This window comes from Canis lupus, chromosome 32 (assembly GCF_048164855.1).
Source record: "Canis lupus baileyi chromosome 32, mCanLup2.hap1, whole genome shotgun sequence".
Classification (NCBI taxonomy): Eukaryota; Metazoa; Chordata; class Mammalia; order Carnivora; family Canidae; genus Canis; species Canis lupus.
Genome location: NC_132869.1, coordinates 43,021,337 through 43,043,688, shown reverse-complemented (window position 1 = coordinate 43,043,688; position 22,352 = coordinate 43,021,337). Strand labels below are relative to the sequence as shown.

The 22,352-nt window shown below is 34.4% G+C and overlaps 1 protein-coding gene across 10 annotated transcripts in view; it reads right to left on the bottom strand.

Moving 5' to 3' along the window:
• SCAPER (S-phase cyclin A associated protein in the ER) overlaps positions 1-22,352 on the bottom strand; it is a 431,009-nt gene that overhangs the window by 242,835 nt on the left and 165,822 nt on the right. For all 10 annotated transcript variants that reach the window (XM_072809831.1, XM_072809829.1, XM_072809834.1 and 7 more), the window contains one exon: positions 11,575-11,711. In XM_072809831.1, coding sequence (XP_072665932.1) covers positions 11,575-11,711 — 137 coding nt within the window. The remainder of the gene's footprint in view (positions 1-11,574; positions 11,712-22,352) is intronic.

The window sequence follows — 22,352 nt, the reverse complement described above, 5'->3', positions numbered from 1 at the left end:
AATATTTTCAATTTACAATGGGTTTTTCAGGGCATAACCCCATCATATGGAAGATCTGTAGTTGGAATCATACAGTATGTAGCCTTTTTAGATTGGCTTCCTTCACTCAGTGTTATGTATTTAATGTATCTCCATGTCTTTTCATGATATCATACATAGCTCATTTCTTCTACTGCTGAATACTATTCTATTGTCTGGATATAGCCAAATTTATTTTATCGATTCACCTGCTGCAAGATACCTTAGTTGCTTAAGTTTTGGCAAATACGAATAAAGTTGCTTTAAATATCCATGTGCAGGTTTTTGTGTGGTCATACTTTTCCTCTCCTTTGAGAATACAGAGGAATGTGACTGTTGGTCAGTATGGTAGAATTATGGTTGCTTTTGTAAGAAACTGCCAAATTGTCATCCAAAAGTGCTATATCACTGTACATTCCCACCATCAAGAACGAGAGTCCCTGTTTCTCCATATCCCCGCCAGTATTTGGTATTGTCGGTGTTCTGGATGTTTGGGCATTCTAGTAAGTAGGTAGTGGTATCTTGTTTAAATTTGCACTTAGCTAATGACATATGATATGGAATATAATGTCACATGCTTATTTGAGATGTTCATTGTCTTGGTGAGATGTCTGTTAAGGTCTTTGGCATTTTTATTGGAGTTTTCATTTTCCTATTGTAGAGTTAAAAGATATTTATATATTTTGGATAACAGTCATTAATCCAATATTCTTCAGCAAATGTTTTCCCCCCAATCCAGGGGTTGTCTTTTCATTCTCTTAATGGTATCTTTCATATAATAGTTTTTCTTTTTTTTAAAAGATTTTATTTATTTATTCATGAAAGACACAGAAAGAGAAAGGCAAAGACATAGGCAGAGAGAGAAACAGGCTCCAGACAGGGAGCCCGACGTGGGACTCGATCCTGAGACCATGGATCACACCCTGAGCCAGGGGCAGGTGCTCGAGCGCTGAGCCACCTAGCGCTAGTTTTTATTTTAAAGAAGTTCAGTTTATCAATTCTTCTTTCAAGGATCATGCCTTTGGTATTGTAATTAAAAAGTCATCACCAAGCTGAAGGTCATCTAGATTTTTTCATTATGTTATCTTCTAGGCATTTTATGGTTTTGAGCTTTACATTTAGGTCTATGGCCAATTTTCAGTTAACTTTTGTGAAAAGTGTAAACTTAGTGTCTCGATTCATTTTAAGCTTGTAGATATCCAGTTGTTCAACATCATTTGTTGAAAAGACTATCTTTCCTACATTTATCATCTTCATTACTTTGTCACAGGTTAGTTGATTATATTTATGAGAGTCTATTTCTGGGCTTCTATTCTTTGCATTGATCTATTTGTCAATTCTTTTACTAATATCTTACTGTCTTAATTCCTATAGTTTTACACTGAAGTCTGGTAGTGTCAGTCCTCCAACTTTGTTCTTCTCTTTCAATAGTGTGTTGACTATTCTGGCTCTTTGCCTCTCCACATAAACTTTAGAATCACTTTGCCAATATAACTTGCTGGGATTTTGACTGGGGTTGCATTTAATCTGTAGATCAATTTGAGAAGAACCGACATGTTGACAATATCAAGTCACTGCATTTATAAACATGAAATATTATTTCTCCATTTCTTACTTTTAAAAAAACTTAGTTGACACACAATGTTAAATTAGTCTCAGATGTACAACTACCATTTTTCTCTTTTAATAGGGTTTTATAGTTTTCCTATACAGATCTTATACATATTTTGTTAGATTTATACCTAAGCATTTAATTTTGGGGAGTACTAATGTACAAAACACTGTTTTGTTTTGTTTTTATTTCAAATGCTGTATTCACTGCCAATATATAGAAAAATAACTGACCATTGTGTATTAACCTTGTATCTTGAAACTTTAATATAATTATTAGTTCCAGGATTTTTTTGTCAATTTTTCAAACTTCCTATGTAGATAATCATGTCATCTGCAAACAAGGACAGTTTTGTTTCTTCCCCATCATTCCAAGGATACTTTTTATTTCTTTGTCTTGCTTTCTTGCATTAGCTGGGGCTTCCACTACAACGTGAAAAATGAGAGGTGAGGGGACCCTTGCCTTGTTCCTGATCTTAATGGGAAAGCTTCTGGCTTTTCCCACTAAGTATCATATCAGTTGTATATATATATATATATATATATTGTAGATAGTCTAAAAAGTTGAGGAAGTTCCCTTCTACTCCTAGTTTACGGAGAGTTTTTGTTGTGATTATGTGCTGGGTTTTGTTTTGTAAGTTTTTTTATTTGTAAGTTTTTTCTGCATCTATTGATATGATCATGTGATTTTTCTTCTTTAGCCTTATGGAGATGATGGATTATATTACTTGAACCAGCCTTGAGTATCTGAGATATATCTCACTTGGTCATAGTTGGGATATACACCATTGTTGGATTTAATTTGCTAAAATTATTTTGAGGATTTTTGGATATACCCACAAGAAAGATTTGTCATCGTAGTTTTGTCAGGATCCTAATATCTAAATCTTTGTCTGGTTTTAGTATTAAAGTAATAGTGGCATCACAGAATGAGTTAAGAAGTATTCTTTCTACTTCTATTCTCTGAAAGACACCATAAAGAATTAGCATAATTTCTCCCTTAAATGTTGGTAGACTTCACCAATGAACCTATCTGGGTCTGGTATTTTGTTTTAGAAGTTTATTAATTATTGATTCAACTTCTTCAATAGATATAAGCCTTATTTAAATTGTCCATTTCTTTGTGTGAGTTGTGGCAAATTATGTCTTTTAATAAATTGGCTGATTTCATCAGGTTATCGAATTTGTGAACAAAGAGATATTCATAGTATTTATTATCCTTTTAAGGTCTCTGGGATGTGATGTCCCATCTTTTGTTTCTGATATTAATTTGTGACTTTTTTTCTTAGCCTGACTAAAAGCTTATCAATTTTATTTTTCAAAGAACCAGTATTATTGGTGTCAGTATTGCTGATTTTCCTTACTGACTTCTTTTCAATTTCATTAATTTCTGCTATAACTTTTTTTCTTTTGTTCTGCTTACTTCAGATTTAATTTTTTCTTTTACTAGTTTCCTAAGGTGAAATCTTAGATGACTGATTTTAGATCTTTCTTCTTTTCTAATATATAAATTTAATTCTAAGTACTGCTATCATTGCATCCCACAAAATCTTGATAACTTATGTTTTCTTTTTTTTTAACTTATGTTTTCATTTTCATTTCAAAATAATTTTTTAAATTTCTCTTGAGATTTCTTCTTTAACCAATGTGTTAATTAAAAGTGTTTTCTTGGGGCACCTGGGTGGCTCAGTTAATTAAGTGTGTGCCTTTGGCTCAGGTCATAATTCCAGGGTCTTGGGATCGAGACCTACACTGAGCTTACCTGCTCAGAGGAGAGCCTGTTCCTTTCTTTCCTCTCAGCTCATGCTCTCTGTTGCTATCTCTGTCTCTTTCTCAAATAAATAAATAAAACCTTTTTTTTTAAAAAAAAAAAAAAGTGTTTTCTTAAATCACCAAGCATGTGGGGATTTTTCAGTATTCTATTAATGTTTTCTACAGTAATTTTATATGGTCTGAGAACAGTCACTGTATGATTTCTATTCTTTTAAATTCATTAAGATGTTTTGCAGCCTCAGATGTGGTCTACCTTAGTGAATGCTCCATATGAGCTTGTGTGCATGCTTTCTGAGAAGACACTAGATATAGTTCTTTCTTTGGTCCTCTGTAAGTATGTCATTTTTTTAAACTGTCTTCTTTCAAGATTCTTTTTATCTCTGTTTTTCTGCAACTTGAATATGATATGCTAATGTATCATTTGGGTTTTTTGGGGGAGGTCATTTATCATTATTGGTATTCTCTGAATCTCCTGGATCTGTGGTTTGGTGTCTGAAATTAATTTGGAGAAATTCTCAGCCAACATTGCTTCAAATACGGCTTTTCTTCCTTCTGCCCTACCTTCTCCTTCAGGTATTCTCATTACATATGTTAAATGTCTTGCAGCTGTCTCACAGTTATTAGATATTATGTTTTTGTCCCCTTCACCTATTTCACTCCTCTCTCTCCCCCTCCCTGTCCCCTTTGGCAACCATCCGTTTGTTCTCTGTATTTGTGAGTCTATTTCAGGGTTTTGGGGAGGGAGGGACGCTACTTAAAAAAAATAATAAAAAAAAAAGATTTATTTCTTTGAGAAAGAGAGAGAGCAAACATGCATTTGCAAGAGTGGGAGAGGAGGGGAGGGGCAAAGAGAGAAGGAGAAAAAGAATCCTTAAGCTGCTCAGCATAGAGCCTGATGCAGTGCTGATCCCAGGACTCTGAGATCATGATCTGAGCTAAAATCAAGAGTCCAATGCTTAACCGATTGAGGCCACACAGGTACCCTGGGACAGAAGTTTCTCTTGCAATATTCTCAAGCTCAGAGATTCTTTCTTCAGTCATGTCCAGTCTGCTAAGAAGCCCATCAAATGTACTCTTCATTTCTACTGTAGTTTTTCATCTCTAGCATTTCTTTTTGTGTCTCTCTTAGAATTTTCATCTGTTTAAATCGTCCAACTCTTCTTCACAGTCTACTTTATCCATTAGAGCACTTAGTATATTTATCATACTTGATTTAAATTCCCAGTGTAATAATCCCAACATCCCTAGCATATCTGAGTCTAATTCTGATGCTTGCTCTATCTCTTCAAACCATATTTTATCTTTTAGTAAGCCTTATATTTTTACTTGACAGCTAGACTAGGTATATGGAACTGTTATAAATAGGCCTTTAGTAATATGGTAGTAAGGAATAGGGAGAGTATTCTCTTTTCCCATGATTATGTCTCAGTCTTTTATTATACTTCTATTGTGCCTCTTTACTATAAACTTCACAGGTGCCTCTCAGTCTCCTTTTTCCCTTCAGGTGGGACAGAAAGGCAAGAGAAGGTTGGAGTTGGGTATTTCCCTTCTCCCTCCCTTCCTTCACGTGGAAAATTAAAGGGAACGTATTTCCCTTCCCTCAAGTCCCTTAATTTTTGCTAAAACACCAGCAGATTAGGCTCTGATTAAACAGTTTTGCCTGAGGGCAGACATTTTTTAAGAACAGAATAGTCTGGTATATAAAAATGGCTCCTTACCCCCTTCCTGGAAGCAGAAACGTGATGGGATTTTCCTGTAACATTCAACGTAGTTTTGACTCTCAGTCCACATGGAGCCTCCAGAGACAGAGATTTTCTTATCCCAGGACTAGTTTCTATAGAAGTTTCTGCTTACAGGTATCTGATCTAGTAACCTGTGATTCTCTCTACTTGCCTGTCTGTCTTTACTATTTAGGGGCCACAGTTTGCCCTGTTACTTCACTTCTCTTATGGATCTTAAGAATGGTTGCTAATTGTTCAGTATGTTCAGATTTTGACTTGTTGTTAGGATGGAGTAAGCGTTGACTTCCAAGTTTCTTAACGTGCAGTACCAGAGACCGTAAGTATAATGGAATTGTAGATGCAGCTTTACATTAATAAATTCAACGACTTAGATCAAATGGATAAACTACTTGAAAGACACAAATTACCAAAACTGATGAAAAAATATGATTAGAATAAGAAATAACCCCAAATTATAGAAATCCCTTCAAAAATAGAAAAGGGAATAGTTCTCAACTCATTTGGTGATGCCAATGTTCTCTTGATACAAAGACATTGCAAGTAACTACAGATCAATATATATCATAAGCATAAATATAACAACCCTTTATAAAAAGCTAAAAATTAAATTCAACAATATATAGAAAAGACAATACATAATAAGGAAATGGGGTTTATTCCAGGAATATAAGCTTAATTTAATATTCAAAAATTAACACAGAATCCTCAATAAACTATTAAGAAACCAAATTCAACAATACATTTAAAGGATCATACTCTATGATTACGTGAGATTTATTCAAAAGATACAAGGATGGCTCAATGTTCACAAGCGAATCAATGTAATAAACCACATTAACAAAAGGAAAAATTAAAATAATATTATCATTTTGATAGATGCAGAAAAAGCATTTGATAAAACTCAACATCTATATAAGATAAAAATTCTCAATAATATGGGTATAGAGGATATATGTGTGTGTGTGTGTATATATATATACATATATATATATGTAAACATAATAAAGGCTATATATGACAAGGCCACAGCTAACATCATACTCAATGATCAAAAGCTGCAAGCTTTTCTTCTAAGATAAGGAATGAGATAAGGATGCTTACTCTCACAACTTTTATTCAGCATAGTATTATAGTACTGGCCAGAGTAACAAGGCAAGAAAAAGAAATGGAAGACATCTAAATTGATAGGGAAGATATAAGACTGTCACTGTTTGCAGATAACATGATAATATATATACACACACAGATATATATATATATATGTATCCCTAAAGACTCCACCAAAACACTGTTAGAATAAACAAATTTAGTAAGGTCACACTACAAAACCAAAATACGGAAATATGTTGTGTTTCTACACTCAATAACTATCAGAAAGAGAAATGTAAAAAGTAATACCATTTACAATTGCATCAAAAAAATAAAATATCTAGAAGTAAATTTAATCAAGAATGTGAAAGACCTGTACACTAAAAACTGTAAGACACCAATGAAAGAAATTGGAGAAAACATTGAATAAATGGATAGATATTCCATGTTCATGGCTTGGAAGAATTAATATCGTTAAAATGTCCATAATACACAGTACTTGAACTACCAAAAACAAAGTTCAAAATACACAAAGCAATCTACCAATTCAATGCAATCCATATCAAAATTCCAATGACATTTTTCACAGGACTAGAAAAAATAATTTTCAAATCTGTATAAAACTACAAAAGAACCAAACAGCCAAAGAAATGAGAAAGAACAAAGCTGGAGCTATCATGCTCTAATTTTAAACTGTATTATAAAGCTATAGTAATCAAAACAGTATGGTATTGGCATAAAAAAGAACACACTGATCAACAGAACAAAACAGAGAGCAGAAAAAAACATGCATATATGGTCTATATATATATAATAAAGGAGTTAAGAATATATAAAAGGGTAAGAACCCTGTTTTACTAGATTATTAAAAAAATACTGGACAGTCACATGAAATACAAATGAAAGTGGAACACTATCTTACACCATATATATAAAAATTAACTAAAAATGGATTTTAGACAGTACATCATAAAAACCCTATAAGAAAACATAGGTAGTAAGCTCCTTTACATTGATCTAGGTAATGATTCTTTTGGATTTGACACTGAAAGCAAAGACAACAAAAACAAAAATCAACAAGTGTGAATACATCAAACTAACAAGCAAAAGAAACTGTAAACAAAATAGGTAACCTACAAGAGGGATAAAATATTTGCAAATCATATATCTGATAAAAGACTAGTGTCCAAAATATATAAAGGACTCTTACAATTAAATAACAAAATCTGATTAAAAGATGGGCAGAAGACATTTTTCAAAGATGACACAGAGATACCCAACAGACACATGGAAAGAAGTACAACATTACTAATCATAGGAGAAATGCAAATCGAAACCACAATGAGATATCAACTCAAACCTGTCAGAATGACTATATAAAAAAGGCAAGAAATAACAAGTGTTGATGAGGATATGGAGAAAAGGGAAACTCATGTGGACTGTTGAGATGTAAATTGGCATAGCCACTATGGAAAACGGTACAGATGTTCCTCAAAAAAACTAAAAAGTCTCATACAATTCACTGATTCCACTTCTGGATATTTACTCAAAGAAAACGAAAATGTTAACTTGAAAAAACATGTGCACCCAATGTTCACTGCAACATTATTTACAATAGCCAAGATACAGAAGTAATCTGTCCATCAACAGATGAATGGATAAAGAAAATGCAGTGTGTATGTTTGTGTATACATATGTATATATGCACATAGATACACAGTAAAATATTACTCAGCTATAAAAATGAATGAAATTTTGCCGTTTGCAACAACATGGATGGACTTTGAAGGCATTATGCTAAGTGAAATAAGTCAAAGACAAACACCACATGATCCATTTTGATAACAAAAAAAAAAAAAAAAACCCAAAAAACAACGAAGCTCACAGATGAACAGATTGGTTGTTGTCACATGAGGGTAGGCCAAATAGTAGAGGAGAGTCAAAAAGTACGAGCTTCCAGTTATAAAGTAAATGTAAGCAAGGCAACTATAGTTGATAATACTGTACTGTTTATTTGAAAGCTACTGAGAATAAATCTTAAAGAAAAAAGTTCTATTACTGTATGGTGACAGATGCTAATGACTTACTGTGGTGATCATTTTACAATACACAAAAGCATCAAATCATTATGTTGTGCACCTGAAACTAATATAATGTTGTATGTCAATTATACCTCAATAATCAATATAGAGTTGTATAGTTTTTATGGGTGAACTGTATAGGATGTTAATATATCTCAATAAAACTATTATTAAAAGAGCAATTTGATGAACTTAATTGATAAAATTAAAAGGTACATTTCAATAAATGCAGAAAAGGCATTTGAAAACAGAATATCAGCCTATGAAAAAAGGTCTCAGGAAACTAAGAATAAAAACAGCTTCCTCAACCTGATAAAGGGCATCTACAAAAAATGATAGCTAACATAATGCCTAAATGCTAACAGAGAGTATAATAGGAAAAGAAACCTTTTCAGCTAATACTGTTGGAACAACTGGTTACCTATATGGAAAAACAAACTTGGATCAATGCTTCATTTTATACCCATTAATTTATTCAAGATGAATCATAAGCCTAAATGCAAAAGATAAACTTACAAAGCTTCTATTAAAAAATACAGTTTCTTTTTACCTTTGTTCAGAGACCTTTTAGAACCCAAAACCCAAAAGAGACACCATCACAAGAAAAAACCTTTGCTTATCAAAGGCTATCTTCAGGAAAATTTAATAGGCAATTTCCAGACTGCAAGAATAACTTTGCAATACATATATCTGACAAAGAACTTTGTAGTCAGAATGTATAAACAATGCAAAAGATGACAACTCAATTTTTAAAATAGGCAAAAACCTTCAACAGCCACTTCATAAAGATACTAAATGGTTAAAAAGCACATGAAAAGATGCTCAATATATATATTATTAATCACTATGGAAATGCAAATTAGAACCACAATGAGATACCACTACATTCCTGCTGAAACAGGATAACATTTTAAAAACTAAAAATATCAAGTGTCCATTGACAAGACTGTGGAGCAAGTGGAACCCCCACAGATTGCTGATCGAAGTGTAAAGAGTACACCATTATGGAAAATGGTGTAGTATTCCACTTCTAGGTATTTACCCAGGAGAAAGGAAAACACATGTATACCCAAAGACTTGAGGAGAGCTTGACTTACAAATGCCCAAAACTGGAAACCCATGAGTCTATCAACAGATGAATAAATGAAAATTGTAGGATATGCACACAATGAATATGTGCAACAATAAAAAGAATCAAACTACCTACATACAATAACACTGATATATCTAAAAAACAGTACACTTAGTAAAAGAAGCCAGCCAAGGGGAGTTTGATTTAATTTGTATGCCTTACCAGAACAGGAAAAAATATTCTATAATAATAGAAAGCAGGGCAGTGATTATAAAAGGCCAGGGGTAATGAGAAACTGACTGGAAAGAGGCACAAAGACAATTTTTGATAGAGGTATAGATTACATGAGTATCTAGATTTATCAAAAGTCAACAAACCACACCAGATATCTCTACACATCACTTGAATAAATCATATTGTGATGAAGAATAAAGTCTATAGATATAGCTAAGTATGCATAAAAAGGATATATATGCCAAAATATTAGCAACGGAATCATAGGTATTTTTTTCCTATAATTTTAAGAATATGTAATAAATTATCACTACCTATGTTTCAAAAAACAAACAAAACATGTCAAGCTCTTGAGGAAAGCCTCACGAAAAGGGTGACATTTGAGCAAGGACTTGAAGTAGGCAAGGGAAAAAGGTGTATGGATATACGGGAAGAGGAAATCGGAGGTTTTGAGAATAGAAGTGACATGATCTAATTTACGTTGTAGTAGATTCACTCTGACTTGAGTGTTTAGAATAGACTACAAGGAAGCAAGGGCAGAAACAAGAATCCTAGTCACAGAGCTTCAGGGGAAACAGTGAAGTTAGAGAAAGGTAGTCAAATTCTGAATATATTTTTTAATTTTTCCTGAATATATTTCAAATCAAAGCTAATATTATTTGCAGTTGGACTGGATGTGAGGCGTGAAAGAAAGAGAAAGGTCAAGGATGACTTCAAGGGTTACGGCATACAAAGCTAGAGTAGAGTATCCATTTATTGAGACAGAGAAGACTATGGGACAAAGAGGGGTTTTAGAGAGTGGGGTGAGGAAGAAAACAGGAGCTTGTGTCTGAGTAAAATTGAAGATATAAAATGGGAGGTCGTCACTAAGTAGGAGGATAGTTAGAGCCACAGGGCTGGGGGAGCTTACCAAGGGAATGTGTACACAGAGGACAAAAAAGAACTCACAAAAATGGGCTGGATAGCATTTCAGTGTCAGAAGGTCGGCAAGTTCTTAGCATAAACTAGAACTGAATGAAGGTCAGTAATACCTTCAAGTATACTGTGAAACTATTTTTAGAAACTTAGAGGATCACAAAAAAATACAATCAAAAAAGCCTTTCTGTTATTTGCTTAAATGAGTACTCTGCAAGTTTTTGCTGTTTCTGGAAGATGAAACAATTTCAATCTGAAATTGGAAACCATAGAGCAATAACCACCATTCACCTCCTAGAACTATATTTCTATAATCCCATGGGGTCAAGCTCCTCCAACTTCCATAACATTTACCAATGAAGGTAAAACAACGTATTTAGATTACCTTCCTCCAAATGGCAAGAATTATCCACTAAGGAGAAACTACATTTGTGTCCTGAAAAAGACTCATCAGTCATCAGGTGATGCTCAAAGCATCTGAGGTAATGATGTACTACATAGCTGTCTGATCCTCAGATGTTACTTTGGAGGCTGATGATAAACTACAGGTCTGAGAACTCACTTTCCATTTCAAGATATTTCTTGAACTTTTTCTTGTTGTGACAGGCAACCAAATTGATTAAACCTAGGCAGGGGATTTGACACTATAGCCAGCAGACTTCTATTTGTTGATTGCTATTGATTTTCTTTGATGCTTCATTTAAAAATCAATAGTTGGAAAGAAAAATAGGATTAGTTTACACATATTTAAACATACTACTGTATGCTGGAGGAGGCACAAGTTTGGCAGAGCTTTGGCATCCAATTATAGGAAGAGCTCTTAACAGGTGAAAGCAAGGGTTTAGATCGATAGGCAGTTTTCTTTCTCAATCAAAGAAAGTGGCTATAAGTTAAGCTCATCAATATTATTTTCAAGGCTTTCTTAAAGCAAACAAGTTTAAACTTTTGTGAGGGGGGCAGAGGGTCTTCCTTAGATCTACATTAAAAAAGGATATATCACTAACAGTTTTTATTTTGTTTTTAAGGATATTTAGAGTACCTGGAGTTCATCCGGGCTTTTATCTTTTTGGCTTTTTTTTTATTTTTCTGCCGCTCTTCTCCATCTTTCAAAGACTCTGGTAGAGCTGCACTTTCAACCACAACATCAATAATATACTTCTTTAAGGAAAGATGCTCCTGCAAGATAAATAAATAATGATGATGATGATGATGATGATGCCTGTTAAAAAAAATACAGACTATAGTGAGTATAAAAGAGTATACAGATGAAAGTAAAAGTAATCTTTATGAAATGCTGGTTTTCACAATTGCTTTTGAAGAAATTGTTCTACTTAAGACTTCATTGACTTATCAAACTTTTGCTGCACATCAGTTGTGATGAATGCTAAAGATACAAGGACATACGCCTATTCCTCACAACCACAGTGCAGAATAAGAGGTAAATATATATATGAACACACAAACACAAATCTACAATATCAACCAATAAGTGCCAATTAGGAAGAGTTCAAAAGGGAAACAAAAGCACTGTCCAGTGGGGGTCAGGAGGAAAGGTTTCAGGAAGGAAGTACCATGTTTGCTATCTCTTGAAGAATGGACTGAACTTAAATGCATGGATATTGGATCTATGTGTTTTTCTTTGGGCTGGGAGCTGGGAAAGGTGACAGAAAGGAAAAATAAAAAGGGCATCTCATAAAACACACGCAGAGATGAAAGTAGAATGCGATTATTGGCAACAGAGATCTGGTTTGGATGGAACACAGAAAGTCTGCCCCCATATCCCTCCTTATCAATGTTAGATTTTACAGCCCTCATTATAATACTTCTTAGCATGTACACAGCATGTACGTTCCCTTCCCCTCTCTTCTTTATTCATACTTTCATGGCAAAATACTAACTCTAAATCCAGCTCTCACGCTACTCTGTACACATACCTGGGCAGATTAATGTGGCTATAATTATGAACTATGTTGACTACTCTCACATTAAATTTATGACATCTCAAATGGCCTCTAATATTGCCAGGCAACCAAAGAAGCTTAAACTATTTTCTCCACACACTCTTTATAGAAATTATTTTCGACTTTCTCCTCAAATTTCTAATACCCTAAATCACTTCCTTTTTCCTGACACCTTTTCTTCACTAGGCTTCCAAATATTACACTACCAGCTGTGCCTTCTAAATCTTCTTTGGTGCATCCTTTTGCTCTGCTTGATCAGTAAATGTTGGAGTATCCCAGAGCTATTCTTCTCTATCCAAACTCACTCATCGGGATCCCTGGGTGGCGCAGCGGTTTGGCGCCTGCCTTTGGCCCAGGGCGCGATCCTGGAGACCCAGGATCGAATCCCACATCAGGCTCCCGGTGCATGGAGCCTGCTTCTCCCTCTGCCTGTGTCTCTGCCTCTCTCTCTCTCTCTCTGTGACTATCATAAATAAATAAAAATTAAAAAAAAAAACTCACTCATCAAGTGTAGTGACTTGAAATATTATTTATACAAAGGCAATTCACAGATTTTTATCTCTAGCCTTGACCTCTCCTCTGAACTCCACGCCCATATCAAACTGTCTAAAAATGTCCACTTAGATGGAGTATTTCCAACATGAGCATTTCCAAATAACAGTCCATAACAAAACATTTATGCTCCCCATATACATAGTTACTCAGGATTTCCCATTTCAGTAAATGGTACTATCCTTTATACAACTGCTCATATTCAATACATCAGCAAATCCTAAGAGCTCTACTTCCAAATAGATCCCAAAATTCATCCCAAATCCAATCACTTCTGCCTACCACCATCATCAGCTCTTGCCTATACTACCAACAGTCTCTTAACTGGTTTCCCAGCTTCTACTTCAAGTCTTTTCATTACAAAAGTAGTCAGTGATATTTTTAAAACATTAATCACAACACATTATTCCTCTTATCAAAATAACGCCATTTCATCACATTTAAAGTAAAATCCAAACTCTTTACAATGGCCCACAAGCTCTTTATCATTGACCTCTCTGAACTTATAGTACTGTCTCCTTTTCTCACTCTGCTCCATCCACAGTAGAGTAGATGTTGCTTCTCATATTCATCAGGAATGTTACTGCCTCAGGAATCTATATATGTTGTTCCCTTACCCAAGAATATTCTTCTTCTAGATATTTGCACAGTCTCAGCTAAAATGAATACCCAATCCTAAGTAACACCCTCTACTATTTGCCATCTCTTTATTCTGTTTATTTTTCTTCATAGGATTTGCTTAACATCAAATTTTCATTTGCAATCTCTTGCACTAGAATATAAGTTTAATGAGGGCAAGGACTTTGTTTTGTTTCTGTATCTGGAACTGTGCCTGGCATATGGTAGACAATAAGTATGCATTAAATAAATAAGTATGAAAAGAGTAATGTGGTAAGAGCTAATAACAGTATTTATGTTCAAAAGAGTGAAGGTGCTCAAAAGGTGCAAACTTTCAGTTATATAAGATAAATAAATCGTGAGGATGTAAAGCATCATAACTATATTTAACAATACTGTATGGTATGTTTGAAAGTTTCCAAGACAGTGGATCATAAAAATTCCCATCACAAAAAGTTGTAACTATATGTGGTGATGGATGTTAATTAAATTAGTTGTGATAATTACTTCACTATATATATATATATACACACACACACACACACACACACAAATATATACACATCCAAACATTATGGTGTACACAAAAAACTAATACAGTGTTATATGTCAATTAAATCTCAATTTAAAAAAACAAAAAATATTTATGAAGGCTTATTATTAAGCTAAGTACTTTACATATAATCACTCATTCAGTCCTTTAAACTATACTTGGAATATACTTAGAAGGTGTGTATGTTTATTATTTCCATTGAAACTGTGAGAACAAACACAAAAAGTCAAATTACTTGCCCAAAGACAGTCAAAATCATAACTGAGCAACTTTTTCAGACAGTAAAGTAATAAAGCCTAAATTTAAATCAGACAGTATGATTAGAGTGTCTATACTTTTGGCTACTACCTTAGCGATATGGCTGGAAAATGAGTTTGGGCCACAGAATTGTACTTACTATGAAAGTTTTCAAATCATAAGGTACCAAAAAATAAAAATAAACCAAAAACTCTACAGGCAAAGGGAGAAAATACTCTCTCAAAAGCAAAAGCAATTTTTTTCTTTGATAAGCGAAGCCTGTTGCATAGGCTTTATTTCAAATCCTTTATTTCAAATCCAACTAGAAAAAAATAACCCAGGTCTCACATCAAAAGAAAGCAAAAATATAAATAAATAAAGATAACCCTCTTGCCATATCTCCTAAGGATACATGGTACAAAGCAAGTCGTATGTGAAATCACCATCCAGGTTATCATTTTTTGAATACTTAATATGTGATCAGCAAAGGGCTAAATTGCATACATTATTTCCTATAATCTTAACCCCATAGAACAGGTGGCAATATGTTTACATTTCACAACATGTTTAACAATGGCTCAAAGAGGTTTGGCATTATGTCCACAGTCACAAAGCTCAAGGTCAAAACCACAACTGGCTAACCTCACGAGAGAAGCTTTTCTAGTACTCTACATTCCTTCTACCTAACATGGCTCAAGGAAACAAAGTCTCCCATGTAAATTTCTACCTCTGCCCAAGGAAAAGTAATACTCTAAATGACATTTTCAATTTTATGAAAGGCTGAATTATACTATTTTCAGTTGTTTATAAACATCATTTACATATCTAATAGAATCCACTTATGATCCTTACACATAAATGCAGGCACTATATAGAAAAACTTGGAAATTTATCCACAACTATCAAAAACCATATCTTTTAAACAAAAAGAATACATTTACATACACAAACACACATGCATTATGTACTCACATTTATATTAAAATTTTTTTAAATCTCAAAACTAAAAACAAATGAGAATATATTTATATTTTTATGACTTAATAGTAACTTTTTTCTTAATACAAAATCTGTAAGTGTTAATTATAGGAAATATAAATAGAATTAAGAAATAAAAGTCTTCAGGGACACCCGGGTGGCTCAGTGGTTGAGCCTTTGGCTCAGGTCGTGATCCCCGGGTCCTGGGAACGAGTCCCACATTGGGCTCCCATGGGGAGCCTGCTTCTCCGTCTGCCTGTGTCTCTGCCTCTCTCTGTGTGTCTCTCATGAATAAATAAAATCTTAAAAACAAACAAAAAAAATCTTCAAAACAACGTACACACACACAAAAGAGATAAAGATCTCCTATAATACACCTAAAAATAATTATTTGAGTATATCCTTCCAGACATTTTTCTTTGTATATATTTGTTTTTGTAAAAGTAGAATACACCATTTATGATACTTTATAAACTTCTTTTTCATTTAACATTGCAAATATATGGGTGCCTGAGTGGCTCAGTCATTTAAGCAACTGCCTTCAGCTTGGGTCATGATCCCAGCGTCCAGGGATCCAGCCCGGCATCAGGCTCCCTGCTCAGTGGGGAGTCTGCTTCTCCCTTTTCCTCTCCCTCTGCCCTTCCTCCCTCATTACCCTCACTTGTGCGTGCTCACTTTCTTTCAAATAAATAAAATCTTTTTAAAAAATCCAAAAATATTCATACCATTAAATAATATTCTACAATATAATCCAGTGGCTGTAAGGTATTCCATTCCTGAATACACCTAACTTTACTAAATGCTTTGTTGTTAGATATTTGGATAATTTTTTATTTTCAATATTATAAATCAGTACAACAAATATTCATATAGTCACAATTTTAAACACATAATATACTTTTCCCTTATGATCAAATCATGGAACTGAACTTCCTACATCACAGATTACAGATATTTTTAAGGATTTTCATTAAATATTCCCAAACTGAACCAAAACAGGAATTAATTTATATCTCCACAAGTGATTTGCCATACCTAGTATTTCTATTTTGTTTGTAAATCTGTCAATCTGTTGGCTGAAATACTGATGTTAGTATGTTAGACCATTTGTATCTTGTCCTTTGTGACTTAAAATGTGTCTTTTGTCCAGTTTTCTGTAAACACATTTCAAGTTTTTATATTTTTCCTTCTAGTGTTTTGCATTATATTTTAGTTTCTCTAAGAAACAGATCAGTTTTGGGTAATAAAAGAAACACATTGTTGGATATGACAGAGGATAATTAATAGTCATTTTCACATTAAAACTATGAAGACTTTATACAGGAAAGTTTTGAGATGGCTTCTGAAGATAGAAAGTATGTATATAAAAAAAAAAATATAAAAAAAAAAAAATAAAAAAAAAAAAAAAAAAAAAAAGAAAGTATGTATAAAGGTTTTTCAACATTAAGGAGTGGTTGAGAAAATTTTGGTTTATTTCCATGAGGATTAGTCATTAAAATGCTTGTATCATAAGACTGTAAATAGAAGAAGGCAGTGGCAGCAAAGTTTTAGATTATTTCTAAATTATCATATAGAACAGAAAGAGCAATTACATATCAAAAGCAAGACCCATAGAAAATATTTTCAATAAAACAAGGTGACAATGTATCCTCCTAACCCCCAAACAGAAGTAGGTAAGGTCAAATTGCCAACATATCAGTAGCTTCAGTGTCTTTGAAGGAGAAATCAAAGGGAAACGAGTGAATAAAGAACTTCAGAATTCTAGAAAAGGAACTATTTTTCGCTGGAGAATTCAATAGGCCATTTTGAGAACAGCATTTAAAACAGAGAGAAGTATACCCATTCTAGTGGCAGATGAATGAAACATAGCTGCATTAAAGACTGAACAATTTGGTGAAGGCTAGTCCCAATGAACTCTCAAAAGCAATCTATGGAAGAAGCTGCCACAAAGGGAATTTAATTGAGCAAACTAGAAATAATAACAATAAAGGGGAAAATGACTTGATAAAAGGAGAGCAAGGAAACAGAATCAAGAAATCTCTGAAAGCAGGTTACTGTATTTTTACACATAAAAGAATAGAAAAGGAGCTCCAGGAAATTTAATAGCTACCCTGAATCACAACTCATTCTAAAAGTCCTATAAAACCAATTCCATGTAAAAGTATCAAGATCAATAGCCAAAACTATTAAAAGAAAAAAATAACTAAAATTAAGCAATAATACAAATGATGAAAATACACCAAAAAATGCACAGAATAAATCAAATCTAACTATTTCAAAATGAGCTAAAACAAAATTTATTTAAAAGATTTTATTTATTTATTTATTTATTTATTTATTTATTTATTTGAGAGAAAGTGAGAGAGAGCACAGAGAGGAGAAGGAGTGCCTGCCAGCAGAGCCCAATGTGGGGCTCGATCCCAAAACCTTGAGATCATGACTTGAGCCAAAGGCAGACGCTGAACCAACTGATCCATCTAGGTGCCCCTAAAACAAATTTTTAAAGTGGTAGAAGGCATGATAAAACACAAATCACCATCTTAATCATTCAAAATTTAGGTCATGAGACTACAAGAAGATTTCAAATGGAAAAAAAAATCATTTAAGAAATGAAAAGGAGGATGAGCACTGGGTGTTATTCTGTATGTTGGCAAATTGAACACCAATAAAAAATAAATTTATTATAAAATAAATAAATAAATAAATATAAAAAAAACAAAAAGAAAAGACAAAGAATGAATAAACACAACAAATAATGCCTCAAATAAAAATAAGGAGAAAAAATATTTATATCTAAAGAAATAAAAAGGATTTGAGAGTAACTAACTGGAAATATAGGAAGATGGTGAAAGAAGTAAATAGAAATCCCTGAAAAATAAAACGAAAACAAAGGAACAGATCAAATATTAAGAACTATTAATTCAGGGCAGCCTGGGTGGCTCAGCAGCTTAGCGCCGCCTTCAGCCCAGGGCGTGATCCTGGAGACCCAAGATCGAGTCCCACGTCGGGCTCCCTGCATAGAGCCTGCTTCTCCCTCTGCCTGTGTCTTTGTCTCTCTCTCTCTATGTCTCCCATGAATAAATAAAGAAAAATCTTTAAAAAAAAAAAGAACTATAATTCGGGAAAAGTTTCCTGAATAGAATATAATTAAATACTAATAAAATACGTCACATGCTCTAAAATACCCAGAGTCGCTAATGCCAAGACATATCCTATTACTACTTCTGAGCTTTGAAGAAAAAGGAAAAATTACTTGGACATACAGGGGGAAAAAGTGAGTTAAAAGGATTATAAGTCCCTTTTTGATAGTAACATTTTATACCAGGAAAAAATAAAGTAATATATTTAGTATTTTCAAAGAAATGTGAGCTAAGGATTTTATATCTAGTGAAACCAACTTTCAAGAATAAAATTACAGATAAATGCTACCAACATTAAAAATAAAACCTCAGAGAATATTATACAAATAAGATCTTCCTGAGGAATCACTAAAGAACAAGCCTCAGAAGATTCCAGGGGAAGATGACTGAGTAGGAAGATCCTAAGGCTCACTTCCCACCAATACACCTAGATTACAACCACGTGATTATAAATAACCCAGAAACTGACTAGAAGACTGGAAGTTCTCCATAGCTAAACGTAGAGAAGAGGCCACATGGAAGAGGTAGGAAGGGTAGAGACATGATCAAGAGGCACATAACCCTCACGGAGATATAGCATAGAAGCAGGAGTTAGAGAGACAGGAGTGAGATCTGTTCACTAATCTCAGAGAATGTGCTGCAGGGGGATCTTAGGAAGACTTCTCCAAGAATAAAGGAGCTCATGATGCCATTTCCCTCTCCTGATTCCACCAAGATACAGGGATATATGGGAACTAGCACAGCTCAAACACCCTCTACCCAGCTCACTAACAGCACACCCTGCCTCGATGTTCTCCAGCAAACCTTCTCCCTCCAACATACCCACAACTAGAATCCATCCAAAGTAGTCCCACAAGTGTGCCAATATGCAAGCAGCCCCAAAAGGGGTCAGCACCACACCAAAGTAACACCTACCCTGAACAGAGGAACAGGAAAATAGGATTACAGCCCCAGCAATTGGCTGGGGACAGACATCTGGTCTGACTGAAGGCCCTGCCCACCAACAAAAGCTTCTCAGGAGACAATATAGGGGGAGTGCCCTGTAGTTTGCTGCTACCACAGCTGAAAAACGCATGGTCTGACTTAACTCAAGCCCAAGACAGGCCCAGACTTGCACACTAACAACACAGGGACCAAACCCTACCATAATAGGCAAACAGCCACCGCAGACTGCTAAGCTTCAGGAAAACCCAGCTCAGATACAACAGTAAGGAGCACATAAACCACACAGGAGATACCCATGAAGCACCAGATTCAGGTTAACAGGGGATACCGCACTCCATGGCACTATACAATTTCTTCAACATAAGGCAAGAGCAGGAGATGTAGCTCATTTGCCTAACACCTAGGAAAATACACAGACTTAGATAAAATGAGGAGACAGAGGAATACATCCTAATGAAAGAACAAGACAAAATCACAATAAGAAGTCTAAATGAAATGAACCTAAGTAATATGCCTGATAGAAATTTAAAGTAATGGTCATAAAGATACTCCCTGAACTTGAGAAAAGAGTGGAGGACCTCAGTGAGACGCTCAAGAAAGAGAAAAAGTAAAAAGGAACCAATCAGAGATGGAAAATTTAGTAACTAGAATTAAAAATATCCTAGAGTGAATAAGTAATAGACTAAGGAAGCAAACAAACAAACAAACAAAAAAACAGATGAGGGTACTGGAGGACAAAGTAATGGAAAGCAATCAAGCTGAACAGAAGCAAGAAAAAAAACGAATAAAAGATGAGAATAATAAAAGGAACTCAGGGACACCATCAAGCATAGCATTTGCATTACAGGGATCCCAGAAGAAGAGAGAGAAAAACTGGCAGAAATTTTATTTGAAAAAATAATAGTTGAAAACTTTTTGAATCTGGGGAAGGAAACAGAAATCCAGATCCAGCAGGCACAGATATCCCACAACAACCCAAAGAGGCCTGAACAAGAACACACAAAAATTAAAATGGCAAAAAGTAGTGATAGAGAATCTTATAAGTAGCAAGAGAAAATCGTTACATACAAGAGAAACTCCATAAGGCTATCAGCTGATTTTCTACCAGAAACTTTACAAGCCAATATGGAGGGGCATGATATATTCAAAGTGCAGAAAAAACAAACAAAAAACCCTGCAACCAAGAATGCTCTATCCAGTAAGGGTACGGTTCAGAATAGAAAGAGAGATAAAAAGTTTCCTACACAAACAAAAATTAACGGAATTAATCACCATTAAACCAGTCTCACAAGAAATGTTAAAGGGGACTCCTCTGAGTAGGAAGGAAGGACCATAAGCAGGAATAAGAAAAGTAGGAAGCACAAAAGCAGTAAAATTAAGTATATTTATAACAGTCAAGAGACTCACAAAATAAAAGGATGTAAAGCATGACGCCATATACCTAAAACATGGGGAAGAGAAGAGAAAAAATATAATGCTTTCGGAATGGGTTCAAGCTTATGTGACATCAACTTAATATATGCAATGAATATCATCAACTGATCCGTGCAAAAGACATTATATATAACATTAAAGGTAATGACAGGGCAGCCCCGGTGGCGCAGTGGTTTAGCGCCGCCTGCAGCCTGGGGCGTGGTCCTGGAGACCCGGGATCGAGTCCCACGTCAGGTTCTCTGTGTGGTGCCTGCTTCTCCCTCTGCCTCTCTCTCTCATTCTCTCTCTCTGTCTCTATGAATAAATAAATAAAATCTTTAAAAAAAAATAAAGGTAAAGATAAATCAAATACTGATAACAGATATTCAAACAATAAAGAGAAAGGAATCCAAGTATATCACTAAAGAAAGCCAGCAAACCCTGAGAGAGCAAGAGAAGAAAAGAACAAAGAAGTACTACAAAAAATAATCATAAAACAAGTAACTGGGACGCCTGGGTGGCTCAGCGGTTAAGCATGTGGCTTCAGCTCAGGGAGTGATCCTGGGGTCCTGGGATCGAGTGTTGCATCAGACTCCCTGTGTGCAGCCTGCTTCTCCCTCTGCCTGTGTCTCTGTCTCAGTCTCTCTGTTCCTCTCATGAATAAATAAATAAAATCTTAAAAAAATAAAAATAAAGCAAGTAACAAAATGGCAGTAAGTACATAGTAACAATAATTACTCTAAATGTAAATGGACTAAACACTCCAATCAAAAAACACAGGGTGATGGAATGGATAAAAAAAAAGCAAGATTCAACCACATGCTTCCTACAAAAGACTCATTTCAGACCTAAAGGCACAGGAAGACAGAAAGGGAATGGATGGAAAAGCATTTATCATTCAAATGGCAGTGAAAAGAAAGCTGGGGAGTAATACTTATATTGGACAAAATAAACTTTAAAACAAAGACTGTAACAAGAGACAAAGAAGAACACTATATAATTATAAAGGGAACATCGAGCAAGAGTATTTAACAATTTTAAGTATGTATACACCCAATATGGGAGCACTCAAATACATAAAACAGCTATTAACAAACATGAAGGTAGTAACTGACAGTAATTCAATAATAGCAGGGGACTTTAAAACACCACTTAAATCAATGGACAGATCATTCAAACAGAAAACTGACAAGAAAACAACAGGTTTGGATGACAATGGACCAGATGTATCTAACAGATATATTCAGAACAATCCATCCTAAAACAGAATGCACATTCTTTTCAAGTGCACATGGAATATTCTACAATAGATCATTATTAGACTACAAAACAAGTCCCAATTAAAAAGAGGGAGTCATAAAATGCATCTTTTCTGACCACAACACTATAAATCTAGAAATGAACCAGAAGAAAAATTCTG